This window comes from Juglans regia, chromosome 10, assembly GCF_001411555.2.
Source record: "Juglans regia cultivar Chandler chromosome 10, Walnut 2.0, whole genome shotgun sequence".
NCBI classification, from domain to species: Eukaryota; Viridiplantae; Streptophyta; class Magnoliopsida; order Fagales; family Juglandaceae; genus Juglans; species Juglans regia.
The window spans coordinates 5,622,889-5,648,849 of NC_049910.1; the positions used below are offsets into that span (position 1 = coordinate 5,622,889).

The following is a 25,961-nucleotide window of genomic DNA, read 5'->3' on the forward strand; positions in this document are numbered from 1 at the left end:
TGGTTTCCTTTTATGACCCGGGATGCCAGGTTATATTCGTCATTACGCGAAATCGCCTATAATTTTTCGAAATTCAAATCTTTCTACGTTCCAAAATCTCATCGCATCGTTAAAGAGAAAAACAAAACAAAAAATCCCATTCAACGGTCTCTTTTGCTCAAACGGCTACTTCTCTCTCTCGCTCTGTGAAAAAACTTTCCATTCTCGACACACTTCCCAAGGAAACACGTTTTCTTCTCATCCAAACAATTTGATCATATCTAACGGCCGTTTCAATTGCAGTTATGGTAGGGGATAAAGAATTTATCTCTTTGGGTTTCAGTTTATCATTTAATTTCACTTTCCTTCTCGTTCCCTGGTTTTGTTGCGCGCTTTTCTTCTCCTAGATTGACCATGATGTTTTTATAGTATTTAGAATTGTAATTTCTAAACATTTTTGGGTATGTTACTTTTCTTGGCAGGCGCTGTTGCTTAATATGTCTAATCCTCGAACTGATCCACTTCTGCAAGTGGAAACAACATGTGGATCCCTTCTATATGAACTTCAGGTTCTTTGGGAGTCTTTTCAATATGCAATAAGTTTTTTTTTTCTTCTTTTCCTTCTGTTACAATTACCAACTCGTTTTGAAATTGTCTTGTGCATATAGTTCGCTAAAAATGATTTATCTTTCCCGTTTACTTTAACATCAGATTATTTGGGATGAAGTTGGTGAATCAGTTGCTGATAGGGATAAAATGCTGCTTGAGCTTGAAAAAGAATGTTTAGAAGTATACAGGAGAAAGGTAGATCTTGCAAATCGATCTAGAGCTCAGCTACGCCAGGCAATAGCTGATGCCGAAGCTGAATTGGCTGCCATCTGTTCTGCAACTGGGGAGCGACCTGTACATATTAGGCAGGTCTGCAATGATGAGTATACAATTGGATTCTGGCTCTGCTATTTTGTGAATGACTATATGTGTGGTTACTAGTGTTTGCTTGTTTTCTGACAAAAAATTACAAACTGTTTCTTTTTTTTTCAACTTTGATTAACCAAAAGGTGAAAGCAATGGGCATAAGTAATAAGTTAAATGAACTTCTTTAAAAGTTGTGAGAAACTATGAAAACATAAATTAGAATTGGATTTTAGCATGCTTGTACTCATTAAGATGACTATTACAACTATTGATATTGCAAATATAAGTTCAGAAGATGACAGGTGAAGTTGGTCATTGGGTTTGATAGTTTGGAACGTCACAATTTTTTGTACCAATTAGAAACTTAGAAAGAATAACATGCAAATTATTGTCAAGTATTACAACATGGAGGAAGAAAACTTGTACAATATGTGTGTGTGTGTATATATATATAAATATATATTTAATCTGACCCATTATTGGGAAATATGAATTTTCTTTCTCTACCTTTTCAAGTTGGGATTATAGCTCATCAATTTAATCCTCCCGGAGGGCCTTCTTTTTCCAGTCTGTTCAAAATACTGGAAGCTTGAAGGAAGAGCTCAGTAGAATTCTTCCACAATTGGAGGAGATGCGGAAAAGGAAATCTGAGAGAAGAAATCAATTCCTAGAAGTCCAAGAGCAGATACAGAAGATCTCAAACGAGATTTATGGATCCACAGAGTATATTTCATCCATGTTGGTAGTGGATGAAAGTGATTTGTCTTTGAGAAAGCTTGAGGAGTTGCACAGAGAGCTGCATGAACTTCAAAAGGAGAAGGTTGAATTATATTTCATTAATTTCTCATTCCCATTTCATTTATGTTGCTGCCTATCATTGCGCTAGTGGATGGTGCTCTTTACTTGCTGGCCGTACTTGATCTTTTCCTTTCTGTAGAGTGATCGCCTGAGGCAGGTTCAGGAACATGTGTGTGCCCTGAATTCGCTTTGCTCAGTGCTTGGTGTGGATTCTAAGAAGATACTAACTGAGGTTCATCCAAGTTTACGAGACTCTGAAAGGTCCAAGAATATAAGTAATGGTACGATTGAGCAGTTGGCTGCTGCGATACAAAAATTGCGAGAGGTTAAACTACAGAGAATGCAGAGGGTAAATAATAGTTCAAATTACTATGGAGTATATCTTATTTAAAACATTTATTTTTCCTTGACTGATAGGAGCATCTTTATATGGTTTGGCAGCTCCAAGATCTTGCAACTACCATGTTGGAGCTCTGGAATTTGATGGATACACCAATGGAAGAGCAACAAATGTTTCAGAATGTTACTTGTAACATAGCTGCTTCAGAACATGAAATAACTGAACCAAATTCTCTCTCCATGGACTTCATTAATCACGTGAGTAATATATATTTAAATGGCTTTGTATATGATTTTTGTTCCTCGGTTTGTCTGGTTCGAAAAAGAAGTAGATGAATTTGCTTCAGAATTTATAAACAAGCAAATCATGCAGGTTGAGGCTGAAGTATCTCGGTTGGAAGAATTCAAGTCGAGCAAAATGAAAGAGCTTGTTCTGAAGAAGAGGTCAGAGCTAGAGGAGTTCTGTAGAAAGACGCATATGGTTCCAGAAGTAGATAGCACAATGGAAGATGTCATTGACGCGATAGAATCTGGTATATGTCTTGATGATTGTTTTGATCACACTGATGCTAATACTGAGTATTTAATGTCTGTACCATCTGTCTTGATGCAGGAGTTGTGGACCCTGCTTGTCTCCTTGAGCAAATTGAGCTTCAGATTGCTAATGTTAAAGAGGAAGCTTTTAGCAGGAAAGAACTACTCGAAAAGGTTGAGAAATGGTTGGCTGCATGTGATGAGGAGAGTTGGCTTGAAGAGTATAATAGGGTGAACCACTTGAACTACTTTTACCATCTCTTTAGATTCAATATTCTTTCTCTGCATCTACATCCTTCTGCTTAATGTATCACTTTTTGGTGGTTCAGGATGAGAATCGATACAATGCTGGAAGAGGTGCTCATCTTACTCTCAAGCGTGCTGAGAAGGCTCGCTCTTTGGTTAACAAACTTCCAGGTATACACTGATCATATAGTTTGGCAGCCTTAATTTGGCTCTCTTAAAGAAGCAAACATGACAAGACCAAACCGAATCTTGAGTTCGCATTTGTGTCAGTTCAATTTGGCGGTTTTGATTCCTCAGGTTATTAGTTGGATCAAGAGGCAAAGATATTATATATATATATATATCATAATAGTTATAATCTTTCTGCTCATTTAATTTGTTATTTCTGTTGATTGTCTTGTTCAGCTTCCTTTTTGTGACCACCTATTGCTGCTGTTTCTTTACATACCCAGTTCCCGTTCCCCCAGCATATATTGCTGGTAACTAAAATTTTTTATCTGTCATGGTTTGCATACAGCAATGGTTGATGCGTTGGCTTCAAAAACCCTGGCATGGGAGAAGGAAAGAGGCATTGAGTTCACATATGATGGTGTAAGTACTATCTCTGAAGGTAATGAGTGTTTAATTAGTTAGTCTCACTTGACAACTTATTGAAATGGTTAGCTGTAATATGCTGCTGTCTAGATCCGTCTCTTATCTATGCTTGAAGAGTATACTTTAGTGCGGCAAGAGAAAGAACAAGAACGTCGTAGACAGCGGGTATGGATCTATGTCATCCCCTATCACATGCCTACTGAAATTTTATCTGACTGTTTGACTGTCTGTGGAATTAAATTTCTGTTTCAGGACCAGAAGAAACTTCAGGGACAACTGATCGCAGAACAAGAGGCACTTTATGGGTCAAAACCCAGCCCTTCAAAGACCCAGGGTGTAAAAAAAGCACCCAGGATGTCAACCGGAGGTGCAAGCAGTAAAAGACTTTCACTTGGAGGAACAATGCTTCACACTCCCAAACCTGATCCGCTTCAATCTGCGAAAGCTACTCCTCACTCGCGCCCCATTAGGAAAAATGACCGGATGCACCAAAATCCTGACCAACTCAATCCTCAATATGATGGCATTTCTGTTTTATCTGCAGGTAGGTTCTTATACTTCACTTTATGAGGAATAGATGCATAATTTTATTCTTCCCCAAGAACTTGGTAATGATGCTCTTTGTGTGTACGGATAATTTATGCTTATCCTTTGTTTGGGTATGTTTTATGGTACCATCGAAACTCAGTTAGATTGTTTGTTGGAGTGTTTGTCTTATTTCCTTTTTCATCATTACTGTGCAGGTAGGAGAGGCTTGGATGTTGCCGGTCTCCCTGTAAAAAAACACTCATTTGGAAATGGAAATGTTCGTGAAGGAGAGTCACCCATGATGCGGATACCATTTTCACCCATCATCTCGACAGCACCATCAAAGGCCAACGTGGCAAACTTGTTGGATGATCCAAACAGGACTCGTAGCGAGAAGATGCAGAAGACACTTCCAACCAAGAATCTGCAATTCAATACTCCCTCCAAGACAACTTCAATGGCAGATGAAGAGAACAAAACGCCAAAGTCACTTCCGATTCGTGTCCCCACAACACCTTCAACTGTGTCAGTTCCGATGCAGACAGCCCCGACTCCGGCTCCTGCACCACTGGTCTCTTTTGGAGCCAAGGTAGTCGAACTGATTCCAGAAGAAATTGAATATTCATTCGAGGAAAGGAGAGCTGGTTTTGTGCTTCCTAAAACACACACAAGGCCAATGATACTGCAAGTATGATAAGCTCTTAGGTGGACTTGAATGAATATGTTTTAGCATGCTTTTAGATCAGATGTCTACCATTCTTTTTGGTGTTTTGGGATGGGCCAAGTCAATTGTAATTGGCTTTACGGATTAATGTACATTGTTTACGAGTACTGAATGTTGAACTTGTCCTCTTCTGTTCGACGCGACCGCCGACCAGCTTGTCTGTTCAGGTGGTTTGTTGTGGTCCTGTGGACTTGGTCGCGTCGAGAGAGAGAGATGCATTAACCTCGTCCATGCAGTTCAGTTGTTTTGGGACACTAATATCTGAATTATTTTATAATTGAAAAAAATGAATGATGGGTGCAGGTGATCCTCTTGGAACAAAAATAAATTTCTTTGCTTGAGAAAGAAGAGGAAGGAAAATGAAAGTGAAGATCATGTAGTTACTGTGGCATTAGCAGTAGATTCCTCAAAAGGAGTGGGTATTTAGCTCCAAGTTAAATTTCTTTAGTCAAACTTTAATTTAACTGAAAGACAATGAAGTTGTCAGTAGGTGGAGAAATGCAATGGCTATAACGTTAGCTTTACAGCTTTGAAATATTTCTTTTTTAAGCTTTAAATATATAATTGAGAATTTCATATTTAAAATTAAAAAAAAAATTCTTCCCAAATTATTGAAATCATTCTTTTGTATATATTCAAAACGGACGTGAACCATTTTCTTAACCAAAATTTATACTTTGAATTTTGCAATTAAAATAATAATTATTAATTAAATTCACAGTATTAAATTACATATTTAATTTAATATGTTTAATTTTTCATTTTCAACTTTATTTATTTCTCCTCTTTTTGCCTGCAAAACTCTTAAATTCAACCATCACTTTTCAAGAATTTTTGTTCTTCAAGTTGGGATTTTTCCCTGTAATTCTCGCAATCTTTTTGTGAAATTCGGCGCCACCGTTGAATTCCTCTGCATTCTTTGCAATGGTGGAGAATTAAGCTACAGAGCTGTGTCTTTCACATAGAGCAAACCCAGCAGTGGAAACTGTAGTCTTGGACGTTGATCTCTTTGCACTTGAATGAGGGTTTTACGTTTTTGAGAAGGTTTTTAAAAGACCGAAGTTCATGCATTCGTTTTCCCATTTTTTGTTCTTTAAGTTAGGAAAGTTTGAGTCTTTAATGGGTAGGCTTCGGTGTGTTTAAGGTTTTTAGGGCTTTAAGCTTTTGGGAAGTTTCTGGGTTTGTTTTCTGTTTTTAATTATTATATATCTATGGAGGAGAAAGAGAGCTCTGGTTCTGGGGTTGGCGTGAAAGTTGATGAGGTCCCAGAGAGCTACCGGATAGGCCCAGGGACCGAAAATCCGACCCAATTAGGCGAGGGGCCCACAATGGCGGCTACGGCTGCCTCGCCGGTGAGTGTGGCGACGCCCGGTACGAGAATGAAGAAGAAGAGGGGCAGGCCAAGGAAGTATGGTCCCGACGGTGCCGTATCGCTGGCATTGTCTCCGATGCCGATTTCATCCTCGATACCACTTACCGGGGAGTTCTCAGCTTGGAAACGGGGTAGGGGGAGGCCCATCGAATCCGTCAAGAAGTCGCATAAGCACGAGTATCGCAGCTCAGGTAATTAACGGTTCATGTTCTCGCTATTTGAATGTTATTATTTTCGTTTTTAAGAATCATGAATTTAAAAAAAAAAGCCAATAGAAGGTAAAAAAAAAAGAATCTTGAATTCTAGAAACTGTTGGAGAATCTTGAATTCTAGAAACTGTTGGCTTTGTTTTTACTGTTACATTTGAGATCATGATCTGTTGTGATGGTTACTTGGTAGTTGGTCGGAAAGAGGCATAGCTGTCTGAAATTCCGTGACAAGGTTGTTAGTCACCCTTGATCAACATCAAGTGGAAAATCAACGCCAGTGGTAGCGGTTTGGTTTTGTGGTGAATGATTGATAGTCGGGTTGGAATCGAGTTGAGCTGTGTGGAATTTAGGAGGATATGTTTTAAATTTGGCGTCTGCGAGTGGACCCTCATCTCAGATTCCCCGTCAGATCTGGAATTAATGTTAGCGGTAAGAGGGGTTGGGTTTTGTTGGGGTTGCCGTAAAACAAGGGAAGTTTTATCCTTTGACTATAATATTACAGTTCTTGCCTTTTCTGAGGGGAAGATAGCATAGGTGAGAAAACAAGCTTCCAGGTTGTTGAGTAGGTGAATTCCAGTACTTAGCCAATGTGACCGAGATTGAACTGGTCTTCACTTAGTAATCAAATTTTAATGACCCACTGACTGAATTACAAGATGTATGAAAAATCACACTAACTTGTCTGAAATACGAAGGAAGAGGGGATTGATGAAAATCCCAGACAGATTAAATTTTGGGAAATAATATGGGATTGCCACGTAGCAGTTGGTGGAAAAGATGATGAATGGGAAATATTTATTTTTGAATAATTGCAATATATAATTTGCCTTTTCTGAACCATACTTCAAAGATTGGGTTATAATTCAACTGTAAACAATTAATATAATTTCTGGCCTAGTACTTATCAAAAGGAAAAATCAGTGCGATCTGAAATTAGCTTTTGAAAGGGTTAATTCAAAGTACTAACTTGAGTTTAAAGGTAAAACTGATTTGAAAGCCATAACTAATTGAAATGGAGACTACTATTTGTAAAATGACCAGTATACCCCCACAAAATTAAGTGAACAATTCTAAACTTCTTATTAATCATGAGTTTTATCATGCATATGTTATCTGGACCAGATTCTTCTTAGAAGCTATCATAATATCCTATTGGGTATTTCAACTGGAAACTAGAATTGATGGGACTCTAGGTAGAAAATCTTTGACAAATGACGGTCAATTTCAAAACCATTCTTATTTACCAAAAGAAAATTTTCAAAATTTTTCTGTCATGAAGTATAGAAGTACCAACTATAGCCAGCTGAATGATTAGGAAAGAGAGGTAGGAAATATTAAATCTTTTTTATCTTTATTTTTTCCTAGCTTATTTGTGGCTGGTCTTCTCATTTTCAATTTTTCATTGGATTAGTTTGTGAAACATTTATCCAGGCTTACTTATATCTTATACTGTGTTCCATTCATTAGACTTCTTAAATTGTGATCCTATCATTTTGCCAACTTCATTGGATTGATAACTAAATGAGAGACTCATTTGTTTGTTAATCAAATTGCTTCATCAGATTGATAACTAAATGAGATGCTCATTTGCTTTTTAATCAAATTGGAAATGAAATTGAAGAAGTAATTTTTGATGAGTAAAAATGGAAACATAATTTGGTTAGCTGCTATTTTTGGATTTTTTTTATGTGAATAATGATCCAGATCTGAAGAGCTAAGATCTATATTAATAGTAAAATGAGAGATCCATTGTGGTTTTACTGATTTTTTTTCAGCATTTTGTATTGTAGGTGAGAGAATTGCATACTCTGTTGGTGCAAATTTTACTCCCCATGTGATCACTGTTAATGCTGGTGAGGTATGCCCTGACAAATATATGTGAAATGAAACCTGGTGTTGGTCACTAAATTTCCAATTTCCAATTTCCAATTTCCAATGATTGATTTCATCATTAGGGATTTGTTGGACTGTGGTTCTAACTATTGTTTTGTGCCAGCTAGCATGTTTGAAATGGGAGGTCTTATCAATGGCATAAAGTTTCTTATTCCTAGACACATGAATATATAGCTTATGTAGAAACCGTTGCCAACACTGTTACAAAATACTTACGAAAATTTATGACATCAAGCTTGTGAAATCACTGTTATGTATGTGTGTGTGTGTGTGTGTGTGTGTGTGTGTGTGTATGTGTGTGTGTGTGTGTGTGTGAATGCTAGAAGTAAGATGATTGATAATTCCTTATTTGAAATATTTTTATGGTGACTTCATCTGCTACTTTGCAAGTATTTAGTGTTAATTTATCTTGGACTTCTCTACGTTTCTTATATTCCTTCTGGTTGTTACAGGATGTTACAATGAAGGTTATGTCCTTCTCCCAACAAGAATCCCGTGCTATATGTATTCTTTCTGCAAATGGTACAATTTCTAATGTTACACTTCGGCAACCTACTTCTCTAGGGGGTACCTTAACATATGAGGTATGGTCCCATATCCAACTTCCAAGTGATTTGGTATGAGTTGTATGCAACGTTTATAAGTACTAATGGATGCTTTTATATGCAGCTCCATTCGAGCACCTATTTTGTGAATGCTGATATAGCCTTAGATCTTGAATTTCAGTGTTTTTCCATGACTACTGTATTTTTGTTGATGTGCATGAGCACCACATTATTGATATATTTAAGCCACTAGGAATGACTTTCATAATGTTTGGCACTTACATTGTGAACTGGACGTGTCATTTGTGTGCCATGTGTAATTTGCTTGCCACCATATGCACAAGTCGTGGCTGTGTGATAATCATGACACGTACTGTCTCGTTTAGAACTAAACACAATTAAAAGCCAAACCCCAGACCATCTTATGTATACCTCACTGCTACAGTTTCAATATGTAATTAAAGAGTATCTAGTTGCTAGGGGTCCCCCTGTCCACTCCGCTCCCGAATGGGCGGACAGGTTACCCCGCACCGCCCATGCAGGGGCAGGGGCCCCCACCCCGCAGGGAGAATACCCAGCGGGGGCGGGGGGTGGGCTGACCCCAGCAGGGCCCCGCCCCACCCCCCGCTCTGCCTCCCCTAATATAAAAAATTAAATTTAAATTTTTATATAAAGATTTATTAAATAAATATATTGTATGTAGATATAATTTATTAATATCGAAATAGGCATAGGCTAAGTATACGAGAGAATACTTCTAGTTAGGAACTAGAAAAGGGTACAAGGAAACCAAGAAAATTGAGACCATTAAAATCTATAACAATGGCCCGCATAAATAAAGTCTTCAAGAAAAAAGTTCTTAGATTCTTCTAAAGAGTGCTCCCGATCCTTCAAAACTTCGGTCATTCATTTTCCTCTAAATGCACCAAAGTAGATAGATGAGAGCCTTTTTTTTTTTTTTTAAAAGTAAAAGTAAAATCTTATTGATAGGAAAAGGCATAGCCCAAGTATACAGGGAGTATATATCGAATATGCCTAATTACCACTAAGCACTAGTGAGAGATACAAGCAAATCATGAAAATTGTCCTCATTATAGGTAATGGCCAAAGCCGAAGAGAGTACAGTAATATAAAAAAAATCTCTTCAGCTCATCCAAAGAATGTTCCTTGTCTTCAAAGCACCTTTTGTTTCTCTCCATCCACAAACACCACATAATGCAATGAGGGATCATTCTCCACACAGCAGCAATGTGGACATTTCCCCTAATAATTTTCCAGCACTTAAATATGTCTATATCTCTTCCAGGCATAACCCATGCCACCCCAGTCCGATTAAGGCCTCGTTTGTATTCGTAACCCATCTCAACTCATCTCATCTCATCTCATCATTACAACTTTCTCAAATTTTCACACAAAATATAATAAACAATTCAATTTTTTCAAATCTCAAAACAACTTTCCCAAATTTCCACACAAAATATAATAAATAATTCAACTTTTATTCTACCATTCACAAACCATCTCAACCCATCTCAACTCATCTATGAATCCAAACCACTCCTTGGATCTCATTCCATAAACACCAGGCCACTTCACAATGTAACAAAAGATGATCCACTGATTTCCTATCTTTCTTGCACAAAAAGCACCAATCCACATTGGTAAAACCACGTTTCTTAGACATGTACTTATATCCTCACCTGTAATCTCCTGAAAATTTGATGCAAATTAGGTACTCTCACCCTTGTCTTCTTATGTCATTCAACCATGGGGATGCTCTTCAAGTTATCTCGATCACAGCTCATGGGTCAAATTTTGTTTATTGGTTGGGTTTAAAAATGTACTACTTCAAGACTTGGTTGACATGGATATGGGGAAAGAGTTGCCAAACCTATGCTGCTCTTGTGACTATTATCAACTCAATATAGTCATATTGACCATGCAGTTTGTCTCCATGGGTTTATGGGAAAATTATGAATTGACTTTCTGTAGTAAAGCAAAATCATAGTCTGGAAGGGTTTTCCATGTATATCCCAATCTTGTGAACTATTAATATATGATTGGAAATGGTTTATCTGATGATCCTTTTTGTCTATCGGTGGTTTATCTGATAATCCCCTGATAATCTTTGGTTTAGAATTCTTTTTTTTTTTTTTTTGGATAAGGTTTAGAACTCATTTAAAAGACACTGATCATCCATTGAGCTTGCTTATTTAAAGGCCACAAGCAGGGGGTGGAACTGTTTTGGCTTCCCAAAATTCCAAAAAAACCCTAAAAATTAACTTTTTTAAGATCTTTTTTATAAGATAGGCTTTATGAAAACTAATTTTGCCCCCATAAAAAAGATCGTTTTTATGTCTCTGCCCCCCACCCCAAAGTTATATATTCTAGTTCCACCCCTGGCCACAAGTGCACTGTATATGCCTGCCTGGTTTAATATGGGGGGGCTGCATTCGAAGTTATTAAATTTCTAGACCCAGCTTATAAAGTCTTTCCCGTTCTCTTTCAAAAATGAGAAAATCTCTCTCTCTCTCTCTCCCCAACTTAGCCATTCTCTACTTCTGCTCCAGCTCATTAAGGTCGGATTTGAACAATATCTTTTGTATAAAGAAGATTGCGACTGCCTCAAGGCTTTTCGTTTCATGTAATCTAGGCAATTCACTTGGGATTTATTTTTTTTTGGCAAAATTTTCCGTTTCATGAAGATGGTTGTCATATATATGATATGTGAGAACAATAACAAGGATAAGCTCCACCTGGAGATATTCTTCAACTGAAAGACTTATATATTCCCCCTATTGACTTAAGCTACTGCTATCTCTCGGCGAACTGAGTTGCATGCCTAAGCCTAAGTTTGTTGTCGATCAAAAGACTGGACACAGTACTCAAGTCATTATTCCACCCCCACCCTTCACTTTTTACTTTGGCTAGCTTATCAACAGCAATGTAGCCTAGTGGTATTTCACTGTCCTCCTTTTGAAGGTGGAGGTCTCATGTTCACATGTGATGGGGGCTGGATTAGTCGATTAGAGATTGTTATCGTATCTTATCTCGTCACACCATCAAGCTTTTCTGGTTATTTTTACAGGGTCGATTTGAGATACTTTCTTTGTCTGGATCATTTCTGCCTACCGAGAATGGAGGGACAAAAAGTAGATCTGGTGGGATGAGCGTCTCTTTGGCTGGACCAGATGGTCGAGTGGTTGGGGGAGGACTTGCTGGTTTATTAGTGGCTGCTGGCCCTGTGCAGGTACAATTGTTTCTTTTTTATGTGGCCCTATGACAGCCTATGAATTTGTCACTCATGCATGTGCATGCCTGTACATGCATGTACATAGTACATATGTATGTAGGTAGCTATGTTTACTTTTCCTTTTTTGAGCAAGATAACAGGGTATTAGTAGAAAATAAAACTACAAAAGGAGCAGGTGTGGGATGCTAACAAACACCCGAATCCAGTCAAAACAGTTCAAGAAATAAACACTAAACGGGATTGGATCCAAAATGCTCTAGTGCTATAATTTCTTGATGAAAAGGCCAAGAAGAGTTCCATCTTGATGGCAATTTATGAAGTCGTCTGAAAATTGGACTGCTGATAATTGTCTGCTGCAGATGAGATCTATAGTGAAAGAGGGTGCATTAACAAGGATTGCGATGAGGTGGTCGATAGAAATCATCTTTCCCCCACCCTTGGTTAAAGAAAAGAGAGAACCACTCCAACATTTATTAAGGACGTCAGAATGGACTCTTGAAGGGAGATTTGGACGTATGATGGGGCTGTGAGTGATCCTCTCACATCTGTTGAATGGCTGGTTGGCAGGCAACTCATAGTAGATCAGGTTGGTTGAGGGGCGCATGGGTGGCAGAGAGGGAAGGGCAGTGGTAGATCTACCTTCAAAACTCCCACTGAAAATGAGAAGAATAAAATTTAAGAGAGAGAGAGAGTGGTGAGAAGAGATAGCAGAGTAGAAGAGAAGGGGAAGGAAGGAAGGAAGGTAGGAGCTTCTCCCTCCTTATGTCAGATTCAACATGGAGGATGCTCAGTAGAGAGTTTATTTCAAAGAGTTTCGGGGGAGGGCACATATGAATGTGTTTGTGTGTATGTGAAATACTTTTCCTCCCATACCCCCAACCCCCTTAAAAAAAATTTTAAAAAAAGTATTGAAGGATGCATTTGGATGTTTAGGTGATCTTAGTTGATCTGAGTTGATCTGTGAATATTATTGTTTTGTGAGTTACATTGAGATGTGTTGTAGGAGATGTTTGGTAATAATTATCATATCATCTCATCTCATATCATCTCATTCCCAAATATCACTCAAATACAAATGCTTTCAAACTAATCATTACAACTTTTTCAAACTAATCATCACAACTTTTTCAAACAAAAAATAAAAAACAATTCAAATTTTTAAATCACAAAATAAAAATTATATTAAAAAATTATATTCTGATAATATTTTAACTTTATAATATTTTTTATTTAACTTTTTCTCTCTCATTTTTCAAAATCTAAAAAATATTTAACTCAAACTATCTCACTACTATTTACAAACTATCTTATTACTATTCACAAAATTCTCATCTCATCTCATTTTTCAAGCATCCCCTTAATGTAAATAAGTTAAGATATGTGTTTGAATGTATGAAATAGGTTTAGATGAGTTTAACTTTTTTATGGGAAGTTGAAAAAATATTTGGTCCCATCAATAATTGAGTTGAGATGCCATTGACAACCAAACATAGCTTTGAGTCGTGTTTTTTATTCTTACGTACTGTCTAAATGCATCAGGTTATTGTGGGCAGTTTTCTACCAGGGCACCAGCAAGAACAGAAGCCCAAGAAGCAAAGAATTGAGTCTACATCAACTATGACCCCTATTCATGCCAATCTTCTCTCTACTGAAGAAACAAACGGAGTCTATGGGAGAGAAAGGCCCGTTCTCACGTCTTCTACTGCCTTTCATGGAGACAATTCAGCTTCTCTTAACCCACATTCAGGGCTTTAGGAGCTTGGCTGATGACATGACTTCTACGCCAAAGGCCCCAGCTGAGTGATTTGCAAGGTTTCTTGTTGATCATGTTCACTCCTTGTACCCTAATTGTCTTGATTTTTTTCCTGAACCCTACAACATTTAGGCTCACTCAAATTTGTTTGACACCGGTATAAATTTGATCGCCATTTGCTGAGAACAAAGTACAGACTAGGATTCGATGTAATGTTGGTTTTAACCCCCACAAGTCTACTCTCTCTATAGGTATTAGGTAGAACTTCTAATGATTAGGCCTATCATGTGTCTGTTGTCATGATGTATTTTCTTCATAATGTATTTGCTAGTGTTGTCCACTCATTGGTGTAACATTTATAGATGTATGAAACCTGGTATCTCATTGTATTTTTCTGATTTAGTTCTTTGTATCTGAGATTGAATTTTGTTTTGTTTTGTTTTTCAGCGATCTGTATTATTAAAGTTAATTGTGTTGGGTTGAAATGTTATATCAGTTTTGGGCAAGTTCTGCAGAATTTCCGCTTTAAGGGGTATTCTGCTTTTAACACAAAAACGCATTTGCGCAAAATCCCTGCTGTGATAGAAGTTTCTCCTGCATAGTCATTATAACTTTTTTTTTTTTTTTTATGTCATACTCATCACTCTGATTTCAATCTCTCTCTCCTTAAATTCTCACACTTTTCTACCCCTCTCTCTCTCTCTCTCCTCAAGCGCTCTCTCTCTCTTTTACCTCTCTCTCTCCTCAAGCTCTTTCTCATTGAACCCCCACTCTCTTATCAAGCTCTCTCTTCTCAAGTTCTCCCTCACCGAACCCCCACCCCTTCACTCTCACATTGAGTTCACTTCTCTCTCTCTCATCAAGAGCTCTCTCACACACCAAGTATTCTCTCTCAATCTCTCTCTCTCTCTCTCTCTCTCTCTCTCTCTCTCTCTCTCTCTCTCCTCGATCTCAATTTTGGGTTGGTTTGATTTTCACTTTGATTTTCACCAAGGCCAATGATGTTTCAGTGGATGACTTTATGCACAGAGAGATGAACATTCACAAAGAAGAGGGGAGGAGAGGAGTCTTCGGGTGAGAGATGATTTGGCTGGTAGAATCGGTTTTATTTTTTATTTGTTAGTGAACCGAAATGCCACACAAGGTGTATGGTGTAAAACATTTAAACCGGTTGATGAGAAGATTTTCTCTAAAGGAAAAGAAGAAGGGAAGATAAAAAATAAAATAAAAGGTTCGAAATTGCACACGAACGATAATGACATGACCTAAACATTTATTGCGCTTCTATAAAAAGATGGGAAAGCAAAAGACACGCCCTTAAATTCCAAAACAGCATTGGAAATAAAATTCCAATTTTATGTTCTGATACAAAAAGCAAATAATAATTTGCATCCCATTCGACAGCAAAAGGTAGACTCACGCCATTGATCAATAGAAAGCAAAACTCAGTTGGGAAAGGGTTACCATTGTTACCGGCGATCAGAGTCGACCGACTGTGCTGTAGCCATTAGAAACCCCGGCACAAGCGACGTTCCTTTTGCTTAAAACTACGAAACTCAGTGTAAGGGAATTTTCCCTCCCATCAACCCGTATAGCAAGCCCACGAGCAACCACTAGAAAAGAAAGTCAGAGAGTCCGGCCAAGCTCAACCAAGCCTAACGACCCTCTTCTAAAATGAGCCTCTACAAATTACTCAACCCACGAGCAAAACTCACAACGAAGCAACCCATGCGTGGAGAAAGTAGACGGTAGGGGCAGATAGGGCCCTGACACCTCTACGATGACACCCTACCCTCGAGAATCTGCACAAGTAGGTGGGCAGGAAATATGGGGATTCCTTGATCTCCTAACAGCAAGCATGGATGAGCTTAACAATGAATGTCTACAGGATAAAAACAGTCAGGGAGCCACACCTCATTAATGACGCCACTCTCCAGACTCTATGTCGCATTAATGACGCCGCCCCATAAGTCACGCCGCATTAAATGATTCTGACTAAGCGAACAGTTGAAGGGACATGGGCTTCCCGAAGTCAGGTACGAGCTATCCCCACTCATAAACCTAGTATAAAAGCCGACCTCTAGGTACAAAGAACTCTCTCTGATTCTAAAATTCACACACAAACTACTAAGGAAATTTACTAACTTTAGAATCCGAGACTTCCTGACCTCCACCAAGGCCTTCCACTCTCCGTGTTTTATTAAGTGTGCAGGTGAAAAACTCAAGACCCAAATTACTGGAACCCGACTCAAAGGCATACGAAACACGACATTAACACTCAGGAAAAACAAGAAAAAACCAGAAGAACTACGAAAAATAAAGACATTCCAACAAACAAAAAGATATTGAAGAAGAATAACGTGCAGAAAAATGAGACGTCTCCTACCATAGAATAGATTCGTTGAGGACGTATTAAATGAAAAATGTCACTTTGCCCATTCAACTTGCCCCCTCATTTTGACACCTCATGTATTTTAATTTTTTTTATTTGTTTCTTTACTTAATATTTAATAATTAAGGAAGTGACTATTTGTGTATTGATTTTTTTTTATATTTTTTAAAAATGTTTTAAAATGATAAAAAAATGTGAATAAAAAAATTTAAAAAAAAATGAAAAGGCCAATTTGGCCTAACTGTCACTTGGAGCGGGCTACTCTAAGCGGTAGAGTAGCACCGTTCATAGATAAATATATATATCTACAATATATATAAGTGCGAATGAAGTATGAACAGTGTTTTCGTTTAACAATTTTTCTTTCCATTTTGCCCCTGCTTCTATTCCCAAATTTCCGTTCTGCCTAGCTGTATTTGTACATTTTTTCCCCTAGGCTCCTTTTTCCCGCATGCCAACCCCTCCTCCCCTCTCCCACGTCCATTTCTTCTTCCCCTTCGGTGCGTTGCCGCACGCCGGCGTGGCCAACACCACCCCGCCCATTCTCTTCCCCTCTGGTCGGCGTCCCTCCCCTTCCAATCTCAACCCCTATCGTGCTACCGTTAACCGCCAAGAGGGAATCCAAGGTGCGTCCCTTTTTTGTTCCAGGGCCACTATCTCTTCACCACACCACCATCGGCCCTCCAGCCACCTAAACCACCCAACCTTAGCTTCGATCCGCCACCGTTGAAGCCTCTCTAGCTCATTTTTTGATTTGGGTATTTTGGCCTCCAACCGCCACCCACGCCACCACCCTCAGCCAAACCACCACCATCATTTGTTTCACCAACACCTCTAAGCCCTTCCCTAGCCATCATAAGTCTTAGTTTGTTCATATTCAAAATTTGGCATTTTGAGACCCATAACCATAGTCCAAAATACATTGTTATGTTGTTGTACCGCCACCTCTTGCACCTCATTGATCCTCCGAAAATTATATTTCATCACTGTAAGTAATTTTCCAAAGAACTTTGTGAGATTTGAATATATTTTTGCACTAACAAATTTTATGCAGTCTGGTTGGTTGTGTCAGACTTTGAGTCCGATGAGTATGGGGTCGGTTGGATGTGAGGATGTGTTGTTTATTTAATTGAATTATGCTTGCGTGCATTTACGTTGTGTTTGGCATCATCGCATCATTTCATGCATACTCATGTGTTGTGAATGAAAACTGAGTTTTCATGTGAGAGATGATTTTTGGATATGTTTGAAATGAATGGATTGAAAGGAAAATGAATTGTAGGGATGGTGTTAAGCACTAAGCAGAGAAGGTGGTAGAGTCCAGCTTGTGATCTCCGCTTATGGTGCACGTGGTAGGGATGGTGATAAGTCCTGCCTCTGATTCCCGCCTACATTGTTAGCGGTAGGAATGGTGGTAAGCATGGATGGTGGTAGTCCCGCCTACAGTGATTGATAAATGAATATATTATGCCATTTTTTGGAAAAAATGGCAGTTTGTGATTTAATGGATACGAGTAGGGGTGTAAAACAGTCGGTCCGATCCGGTCCGGCGATTGATCGAATACTTTTGGTCCATCATTTTTCCGGATCAGACCAGACTGAACACCCCCATAGGGACCAGACCGGACCGGTAGTTATCGGTCCGACCTAGTTTTTTTTTTTTAAATCAATTAATAAAAAAAATTTATTTAAAATATTAAATTAAATTAATTGACTTATTAATGTGGATTATGTAACAAACTCAATAAAAAAAATAATTTATATGGTCAATGATAATAAATTAGATGAAAATCACATTATTAATTTATATAATTACTATATAATTAACTAATTGATATTATATATAAGTTAATTCATAGAATATTAACAAGTGTTAATAACATATTTAAAATTTTATATTGTTAATACTGATAGGTTAGATGAAGATATATAAAAAATATTATTAATTTATAGAATATTAACAAGTATTAATAACATATTTAAAATTTTATATTGTTAATTGTACAATTATTATATAAATAATATATATAAAATATTTTTTTATTTATTTTTAATTCGGTCGGTCCGGTCCGGTCCGGTCCAGTCCGAGAAATCTCCACCCCGAGACCGGACCGAAGACCAAAATTCCCCTACTTATTGGACTGAAACCGACCATGCATTTTTTCGATCCGGTCCAGTCCGGACCGAACCGATCGGTCTGGTCAGTTTCTCCAGTCCAGACCAACTATTTTACACCCTTAGATATGAGTACCATTTTCTGGGAAAATTATCAGTTTTTGCTTGGGTCGTTTTCTGGGAAAATGGCGAATGGTATTTAATGCATGTTTTGGGTCAAATGAGATTTTTGGCGTGCATTGGAAAATGGTCATTTTCGGGAAAATGATGGTTTTGGCCTCATGCATGTTTCATCATGTAAACGCATACCTGTTGGTTGTATTAATATATTTTTATCTCTTGGGGTTTTTGGTTGATTACTTACTGAGATTCGTATCTCACGTGGTATTCAACATCCTGCAGTTCTATTTTATGGAACCGTAGATTTTGATTTTGATGCAAATGAAGATGTTGAGCCTGAGAGATCGGCTCCACCCAAGGAGTGACATGTGGTCACTTTTTGGATCATGGGATTTGTTTCCCTTTTGTCTATGTATTTGGCTTTTTACTTTATTTTCATGGATAACTATATAATTTTCGGTAATATTTTTATTTTGGTAGTCTTGTATTTAACATTATGGTACTTAGTTGATTTATTTAATTTATTTGCTGTGGTTTTATTGTACACTTTCTGCATGTACACACACTTAGCACTTATCGTTAGGATGCGTGATCCGTGTTGTCACCATCTCGACATTAAGATTCTCGCATTTCCTTATGTTTCCGTCAAGGCGTCACATGTGGTATTTTTTATTTTTTTTAAAAAATGAAATATCTGCTCCAAATCTTATATTCTTCACTTTGATTTTAATTCAACCTAAATAATGCATGCCCACATTAATTATTTCCTGCACTTAATTCATTTCAACGCATAGTAGAAACTATTGTGATTTTGACCCCCACCAAGTGACGAAACAGTTAACTTAAATAACATCCTAACAAATTGAGGGAAAGTATTTCCAAATAATTTATAAATAATATATTTTTTATTTTTTATTTTAAAATAATAAATTTAACTTATTATATAAATTTATAAATTTATTTAAAAAAAACATTTATGTGGTTGTTCTTCTTCTCAAGAGCTATCATTTATATGGCATAATTCCACCTACTTTAAGCGATTATTTATTGCAAAAAATAAAAAATATACCAAATAATACAATAAATACCCTAAAATAAATTTGACGTATTAAAATATCCAATTAAAATCTGTAAAAATAATGAAATGTTATTTTCAATTTTTCAATACGTAGACATTGAAGAGAGAGGGACAAAATATCAATAGCAATTCATTTCTTTATTGAATTCTCTGATTTTTGAGTGATGGCGATAATTTTTTTTTAGCAATGAGCAGGATAGTGATAATTGATAAATTTACTTGTGTAAGTAAATAAATAAATAAAGTACGCAGGATTTAGGAGGGAGTGGAGCTTTGATATAAAAGCGATAACTCACAGGATCACCCACATCTGAAATTTACTATACACAATGAGCCACCGATGCATGCAGTTAATCTCAAGGGACGCCGGAGGCCTCCCGCAGCCTAGATCAGCAACATCTCCTTCACCTTGAAGTTCCACTACATGTCCCGTGCAAATTGTAACTACAACGAAAAATTTGTGTGCTATAATTGCAAAAACATGAGCATCTCATAGTCATAGCCACGGTAAATCATTTTATCTCATCATTTTAAATAATATTTCCTTACATGATAAATATAACATAATAATTGTTAAAATTACGTAATTACTAATATTCTCATTAATTCTAGCTGACGAGTCTATCTAGAAGTAGAGGAAGATACTAGATGTATAGCAGTTGTTATCTTTGGACTGATAACAAAAGAAATATTGAATTGTACAACTGTTAATCTCTTCGAACAAACAGACGAGGTAGAATATTTAATGCATTATGTCTTTATAATTTTTCATTATTACAGGAGCACTACCATATTTAGCAAATATTACAACTACAGTTCAGAAAATGAATGGATTATGTACTTGTGCGCATAAATGAATCAACATGAATGACTGGGCTAGAATAAATTTAACGTACTCTCTGCGCATCCTATAAATCAAACTACGTTATAAACACTCAAAATCTAATCTTCTTAAACTTCTCACTGTTGTAATTATATACTTAAATAATTAAGACACTAAATTATATATAAAGTCTATACTTCTTTCTTCACTTTATATGTTTTGTTCAATTTTTGTTTAAATTTCTTTTTTCACCTTCTCATTTACTATTTTGTACTTTTTCTTTTAGTTTTTCTTTATATTCTTTATCAACTGGTACGTTGCCCTTACTAGTGTGTGTATATAGATAGATATATATATATATATATATATATATATATCTTAGTTTAGAATATCCAAATCCAACTAGGAAAGTAAGCATTGCACGTCTTAGTTTGAATTCTGCATGTGTTGACAAGAAGAGGAGAGATGGAGAAGACGGATTTGCCGCTTTTGGATAAGTCGGGTGTTGGACATACGTGATCAGGAGGGTCGTGATGATCATCGATGTGCCATTTTCTGCAACTTCGATGTATTGGCCGTTGAGGTCTTTCGTGCGTTGCCATAGCTCAGACGCTGTGTAGGTTTCATGCTATTTATACGGCAACCTCCCCATCTTTATTTATTTTCTCATCCCCGTTTCCATAGCTATTAGCTTCGCTTTCTGCCATCGTTTTTAGCCTGTGCTCAAATAGCGGCGTCAAAGTCAAAGACGGACTTTTAAAAAAATAATCAAGCTTAGGAAAAAAAGCCTATCAGGAAGCCCAAGACTCTGGCTGAGAAATTAAGAGCTGTATAAGTCCATCTTTAACGCCGCTATTTGTGCACAGACCAGAAACAGTGGCAGAAACCGAAGCTAAAGAGACGAGGATGCTGTCAAGATTGAGAGATCGGGGAGCCAAAAAGGAAGGACAGCCAAGTTGAGTATGGGAAAAGCGCTTTAATTAATTCTCGTTGCAGAGAAAACCCGAAGCCGAAGAAGAACGTGATGGAAGGTCGATCCATGTATACTGGCCAGTGGCCACCCAACTTGCATCAATAGTTCAATGATGGATTCCATGCGGTACTGGTGATGGCAAAATCTCTATATCCGACAGGCTTTGCCATAAATTAGATCTAGCGGATTAATTCCAACTCTTGCTTCCATTCATGTGATTATCAATACTTACTTGAAACAATATCTGGGCATTAGCTCACTAATTGTCATCACTTCCTGAAACTACATCCGGGCATTAGCAAATTTATAGAACAACATTGGTCAGGAAGTTTTACCAATGACTGTCTAGCATTAATACTTGCATATCAAAAAAACATTAATTAAAATGCAGAAAAATGAGAGCAAAACTACACATGTAGCTGATTTCATTTGGCCCCACAATATACAAAATGTCAAAAACAAATATTCTTTATCTCTAGTTGCATAAGGAATGTGAAGACAAACTTCTATTCTCGTCTGAATACAACCAAGACAGGAATTGACGAAGAACAGTGCTTTCAGATGCTGCATTTTCAAATCTGGCAAGTTGATTTGAAGGATTGTATAAGAAAAGGAAGCACTTGCCAAGACTGAAACTGATATAGACAATAATTCAATCTGCCTCGTGGCCCAACATCTCTGCAGTTAGTTCCCTCCATTCAGTTTCTCTTCCAATTCATCATAGTTCCCATTTCTGGGACTAGACAGTATGAAAAAATTTACTAAATCTGCAATGTATTAAATTCTCAAACTCAATGAGAACTCGAAGGCAGCTGAACTCAAACTTGTAACCGACTTTGGTAAGAAGCTATCCATGTAAGAACTATTGAAAAAGCGATTTCTACCACGGCAGTCAGAATGAATATAAAATAATCTACAGCACATCAGCTTGAAGATTTACAAGTTTCAGCAACTTTCCGGATCCTTTCTATAACTATAGGAATATCCTCTTCAGATAAAGTAGTAAAACAACATCTGAACCATCCTGGTTCTATGCAGTGAAAAGCAGACCCAGGAGTTACATTGATCTTACCAATATTCAACAGCATTTCCCATAACTCAAGTTCCCCTTTCTCACTATAGGAGGGAATTAATTTACTCATGTTAGCCCAACAATAGAAACCAGCACTACTCATTGCACACTCGATCCCTAATTGTTTCAAACCTGCAACAAACAGATCGTGCATTTTCTGTATCCTCTTTTTGCTGGTATTAATATATGTCAGGGTGAATCTGGTATCTGAAAGCATTGAAGTAAGTAGCCTCTGGGTTGGAGCAGAAATTGAAGAAAACCTTGCTAACCTTTTAGCAGCAACCAAAACAGTGTCATTAAAAGAATAGATCACCCCAACTCTAAATCCAGGAAGAGAGAGATCTTTCGACAGACCATATACTATATGAATTCTTGTTTTATCAATATCATCTGAGTCGAGAAGTTCAGCCATGCTTATGTGCTCCTCAGTTCCATACACAGACCCAGCATATATTTCATCCGATATAATATGGATGTTCTTCTCTTGGGAAAAGTATAAAATATCGTCAAGTGTTTCCCGAGGTAGCAAGTTGCCAACAGGATTGCCAGGATTGGAGAGGAGAATCCCACGAACTTTTACTCCTCGTTTTCTTGCCTGATTATATGCTTGATCAAGAGATGTGATACTTATAATGAAGTTGTCAGTGTTGCGACAGTGAACTGGTATTAATTCCACTCCAGTGCGCCATCTTATATCCCTGTCAAAGCTGTAGATTATTTATTAATTAGCTTCCACAGTAGATTTGAGCATAGAAAACTCAGAGCAGGGGGGAGGGGTTTGGTTTATTTATTGATTCAAGAGTAGGTCTTATTCACCGATATCTGTTTTCATGAATGTGATATTACCCAGAATAATAAGGCGTGGGTACAAGAAATGCATTTCCCGGGTCTGCCAGACAGAAACAAAGTATCTCAATAGCAGGAGTAGCCCCACAGGTCAACACCATCTGCGAAGGGTCAAATGAGACTGCTGGTCCCATGACCTGAGACATGAAACCTGCCATTGCCTGCAACATACAGAAAAAATCATATTAATAAAAATAGCAACATCACAAACTTCAGAGAATTCATAAGATTAATTAAATATATTAATCACACCAGAAGCCATTATAAACAAGAAACTGGTTCTTTACTATTCAAAGCTACCTGGACTAAGATTCTAACTCTAAAATAAAACTTCACTCCTGGAGATGCCAGCTAGCTCGGTGGAAAGTCTTCCAGTGCTATTACCAGAGACCTGTGATCCAATCCCCCACTTTCACCTGTGGGGTTTAGGTTTATCGTAGGGAAAGGGTTTACCTCGTGCAGCACCGGCATTGGACCAAAACAAAATCACTCTCGTCTCAACCAGAATAATGGACTTCAATTTTCCGTTTCTTTCTTCCCTTTATTTTTTTTTTCTTTTGGCATGTGAAGGGCATAGGAATGGCTAAATCAGCAAAACAGGGAAATGATTTTCCATCCAAATACAAAACATGGATATTAATGGAGTGTCAAACCCATCTCAATCTATGTTTGGGTGTCAAACCCATCTCAATCTATCTCAAACCAATCATTAATGGACTCGCTACCTTTTCAACTTCCCATAAAAAGTTAAACATATATCAACCTACGTCATACATTCAAACACATCTCAATGGACCCACAAAACACTGTTATTCACCAATCAACTTAGATAATCCGAGATCACCTCAGCACCCAAACGCAAACTCAAATTCAATTCTGTAGGATCTACTCGTTTCTTTTTAAATCTTCTGTTACAAAATTCTAAACAGCTTTTAATCTTAGATTCAAACAAGACACTGGAGATGATAACGAGTGTACTACAAATTTAAAGAAAAAAAGGAATAGATAAAATGGCTTAAATTCACAATGAGCAAATCCAAGCTAATTAAATGCACCAATCATCACTTACAAAGAACACTTGAATGTCTCACACTCATTTACTACTGAAGCCAAAATAGCATCAGTTACAACAATCCCAAAAAGTAAAATCTTCACTTTTCTTTGTTTGAAATGAATAGAGGTATAAAATTTTACCACTTTTAACTCCATTAATCCATCGAAAGGTTGGTACGCCGCGATTCCACTAATACTCAAATCACCGCCGTCACTTCCTATTACTGAATCCTTCACGTTCTCCGAAAACCATTTCTCAATTAAATCAAAACAGAGCTACAATCATCCAAAAAAGGAAAAACACGTAATTAACATAAACCCAAACCACCAAGATATTAAAGTAGAAGGAGTTTTTTAAAAAATCAACTAAACGAGCAAAAAGCTCACTCTGTTTTCCGACAACCCTAACTGGATAACCCCATCCGGATTATCGAACCTGTTATAAGCATCCTCCGAAACCTTATCCAAACCGATATAATATGGCGAGTCGTTCGGTTTCGCAATCGAGCTCGCTCTAGATGAGACCTGGACCCGGCCTATGGACCCGCGGCTCGACAAATTGGACCTCGAAGAAGAGCGTTGGAGCTCAGCGAGGTTAGGAGAAGACTGAGACGGCGAAATATGGTTCGAACCGGACTTAGGAGAACGGTGCCGTTTAACGTAGAGCTGGAAGAAGTAGAACAGCGCGCAGGGGATAAGAGAGCCCAAGATAAGGCCGCCTCGGCCTTGAACTACGCCTTGTAAAGGCACTATGAGGCGCATGGCGGTGGACCCGGCGGATTCTGGATTCGTGGTCTGGTCGGCCCGCCGGAAATGGATGCTGTCTCGGGTGGTCCGTCGGAGTGGAAAGTTTGGTTGTATTTGGTAGATGAAACGTCGATGAGAGAGGTGTTTTAACGTTTAGACCGTATAATGGAATGAGATTGGATGAGGTGTTTTTAAATTAAAATTAAAAATTTAATAAAATATTTTTTTTAATATTATTATTATTTTAAAATTTAAAAAAATTATAATAATAAAATAAGATGTGATAAGATATAAAGAGATAAAATCATTTATGTATCTAAACAGGAACTTAAAGCATTGGTAATAGTCTAAGAAAAAGTCTATACTTAGTCCGGTTCTTTCACCAACACCACACACCGTGATATGGCGAATCCGGTTTGACCGCCATGTCACGGTTTTGCAACGAAACGGCTCGAATCCAAATCCACCCACGCCCTTCTCCTTAGCACAGAAACCAAACCCACCCACGCCCTTCGTCTTCTCCATCGTCTTCTCTTTTCTTCTCCTTTAGAGCATAAACCAAACCCACGACGAAGTTTCGTCTTCTCCTTTAGCGCAGAAACCAAAACCAAACCCAAATCCACGCCCTTCGTCTTCTCCATCGTCTTCTCCTTCAGCGCAGAAACCAAACCCACGACGAAAGTTCGTCTTCTCCTTTAGCGCAAAAACCAAACCCAAACCCACACCTTTCGTCTTCTCCTTTTGCGCAGAAACCAAACCCACGTCCTTCGTCTTCTCCTTAGCACAAAAACCCTAAACACCACGCAGAAACCCATGAGTCTTCCGAGTCCTCTCCGAAGCTCCGAATCATCTCAGACGGCACGGCAGTGAATCATTTCAGGTTGTGTAGATTTTTTAATGGCTTGTATTTTTTTTTCTGAGGGTATACAAAGTGGAGGAACTTGAGGTAATGGGGAAAGAGAACCCTGGCAATGGATGATTTGAATGAACAAAGTTGCAGAATTCGGTGACGGATGGACAGTTAATCTGGGGAATTTGATTAGCTGATTTAGATCTCTAA

General features: G+C 37.7%; 3 protein-coding genes across 4 annotated transcripts; 2 read left to right on the forward strand and 1 right to left on the reverse strand.

The window, feature by feature from the left end:
- The first annotated feature begins 123 nt into the window (after window positions 1-123).
- Window positions 124-4,985, forward strand: LOC108988946 (65-kDa microtubule-associated protein 3-like). Its single transcript, XM_018962369.2, has 13 exons — window positions 124-287; window positions 462-548; window positions 691-897; window positions 1,463-1,714; window positions 1,832-2,041; window positions 2,134-2,289; window positions 2,405-2,564; window positions 2,645-2,796; window positions 2,895-2,982; window positions 3,329-3,402; window positions 3,496-3,570; window positions 3,658-3,949; window positions 4,149-4,985. Exons 1-13 carry the CDS (start codon window positions 285-287, stop codon window positions 4,625-4,627), a joined length of 2,235 nt encoding a protein of 744 aa, XP_018817914.1. The 5' UTR covers window positions 124-284; the 3' UTR covers window positions 4,628-4,985.
- A 463-nt stretch (window positions 4,986-5,448) lies between these two features.
- LOC108988947 (AT-hook motif nuclear-localized protein 3-like) lies at window positions 5,449-14,081 on the forward strand. Of its 2 annotated transcripts, none has more exons than XM_035695005.1 (5): window positions 5,449-6,220; window positions 8,014-8,096; window positions 8,584-8,715; window positions 11,765-11,926; window positions 13,469-14,081. In XM_035695005.1, exons 1-5 carry the CDS (start codon window positions 5,869-5,871, stop codon window positions 13,682-13,684), a joined length of 945 nt encoding a protein of 314 aa, XP_035550898.1. In that variant the 5' UTR covers window positions 5,449-5,868; the 3' UTR covers window positions 13,685-14,081. The 2 variants fall into 2 exon arrangements, with proteins under 2 accessions (XP_035550898.1, XP_018817915.1); XM_018962370.2 differs by having other exon boundaries at window positions 8,029-8,096.
- Window positions 14,082-21,581: 7,500 nt separating this feature from the next.
- On the reverse strand, window positions 21,582-25,068 carry LOC108995369 (probable aminotransferase ACS12). The gene is made up of 4 exons (XM_018970937.2): window positions 24,542-25,068; window positions 24,296-24,430; window positions 23,102-23,262; window positions 21,582-22,962 (listed from the first exon to the last, which is right to left on the reverse strand). The coding sequence occupies exons 1-4, from the start codon at window positions 24,914-24,916 to the stop codon at window positions 22,107-22,109; spliced, it is 1,527 nt and encodes a 508-aa protein (XP_018826482.1). The 5' UTR covers window positions 24,917-25,068; the 3' UTR covers window positions 21,582-22,106.
- Window positions 25,069-25,961: the final 893 nt, after the last annotated feature.

What these genes read in the sequence shown, in the direction of transcription:
- LOC108988946 (XM_018962369.2), top strand. An exon ending in GACCTGTACATATTAGGCAG is followed by an intron (nt 898 to 1,462) that starts GTCTGCAATGAT and finishes TTCTTTTTCCAG; the next exon opens with TCTGTTCAAAATACTGGAAG. An exon ending in CATTGACGCGATAGAATCTG is followed by an intron (nt 2,565 to 2,644) that starts GTATATGTCTTG and finishes GTCTTGATGCAG; the next exon opens with GAGTTGTGGACCCTGCTTGT.
- LOC108988947 (XM_035695005.1), top strand. Translation starts at nt 5,869, where the DNA reads ATGGAGGAGAAAGAGAGCTCTGGTTCTGGGGTTGGCGTGAAAGTTGAT. An exon ending in TCACTGTTAATGCTGGTGAG is followed by an intron (nt 8,097 to 8,583) that starts GTATGCCCTGAC and finishes TGGTTGTTACAG; the next exon opens with GATGTTACAATGAAGGTTAT. An exon ending in GGGGTACCTTAACATATGAG is followed by an intron (nt 8,716 to 11,764) that starts GTATGGTCCCAT and finishes TTATTTTTACAG; the next exon opens with GGTCGATTTGAGATACTTTC.
- LOC108995369 (XM_018970937.2), bottom strand. Translation starts at nt 24,916, where the DNA reads ATGCGCCTCATAGTGCCTTTACAAGGCGTAGTTCAAGGCCGAGGCGGC. An exon ending in TAGGGTTGTCGGAAAACAGA is followed by an intron (nt 24,431 to 24,541) that starts GTGAGCTTTTTG and finishes GGATGATTGTAG; the next exon opens with CTCTGTTTTGATTTAATTGA. An exon ending in CCCACGCCTTATTATTCTGG is followed by an intron (nt 22,963 to 23,101) that starts GTAATATCACAT and finishes AATAATCTACAG; the next exon opens with CTTTGACAGGGATATAAGAT.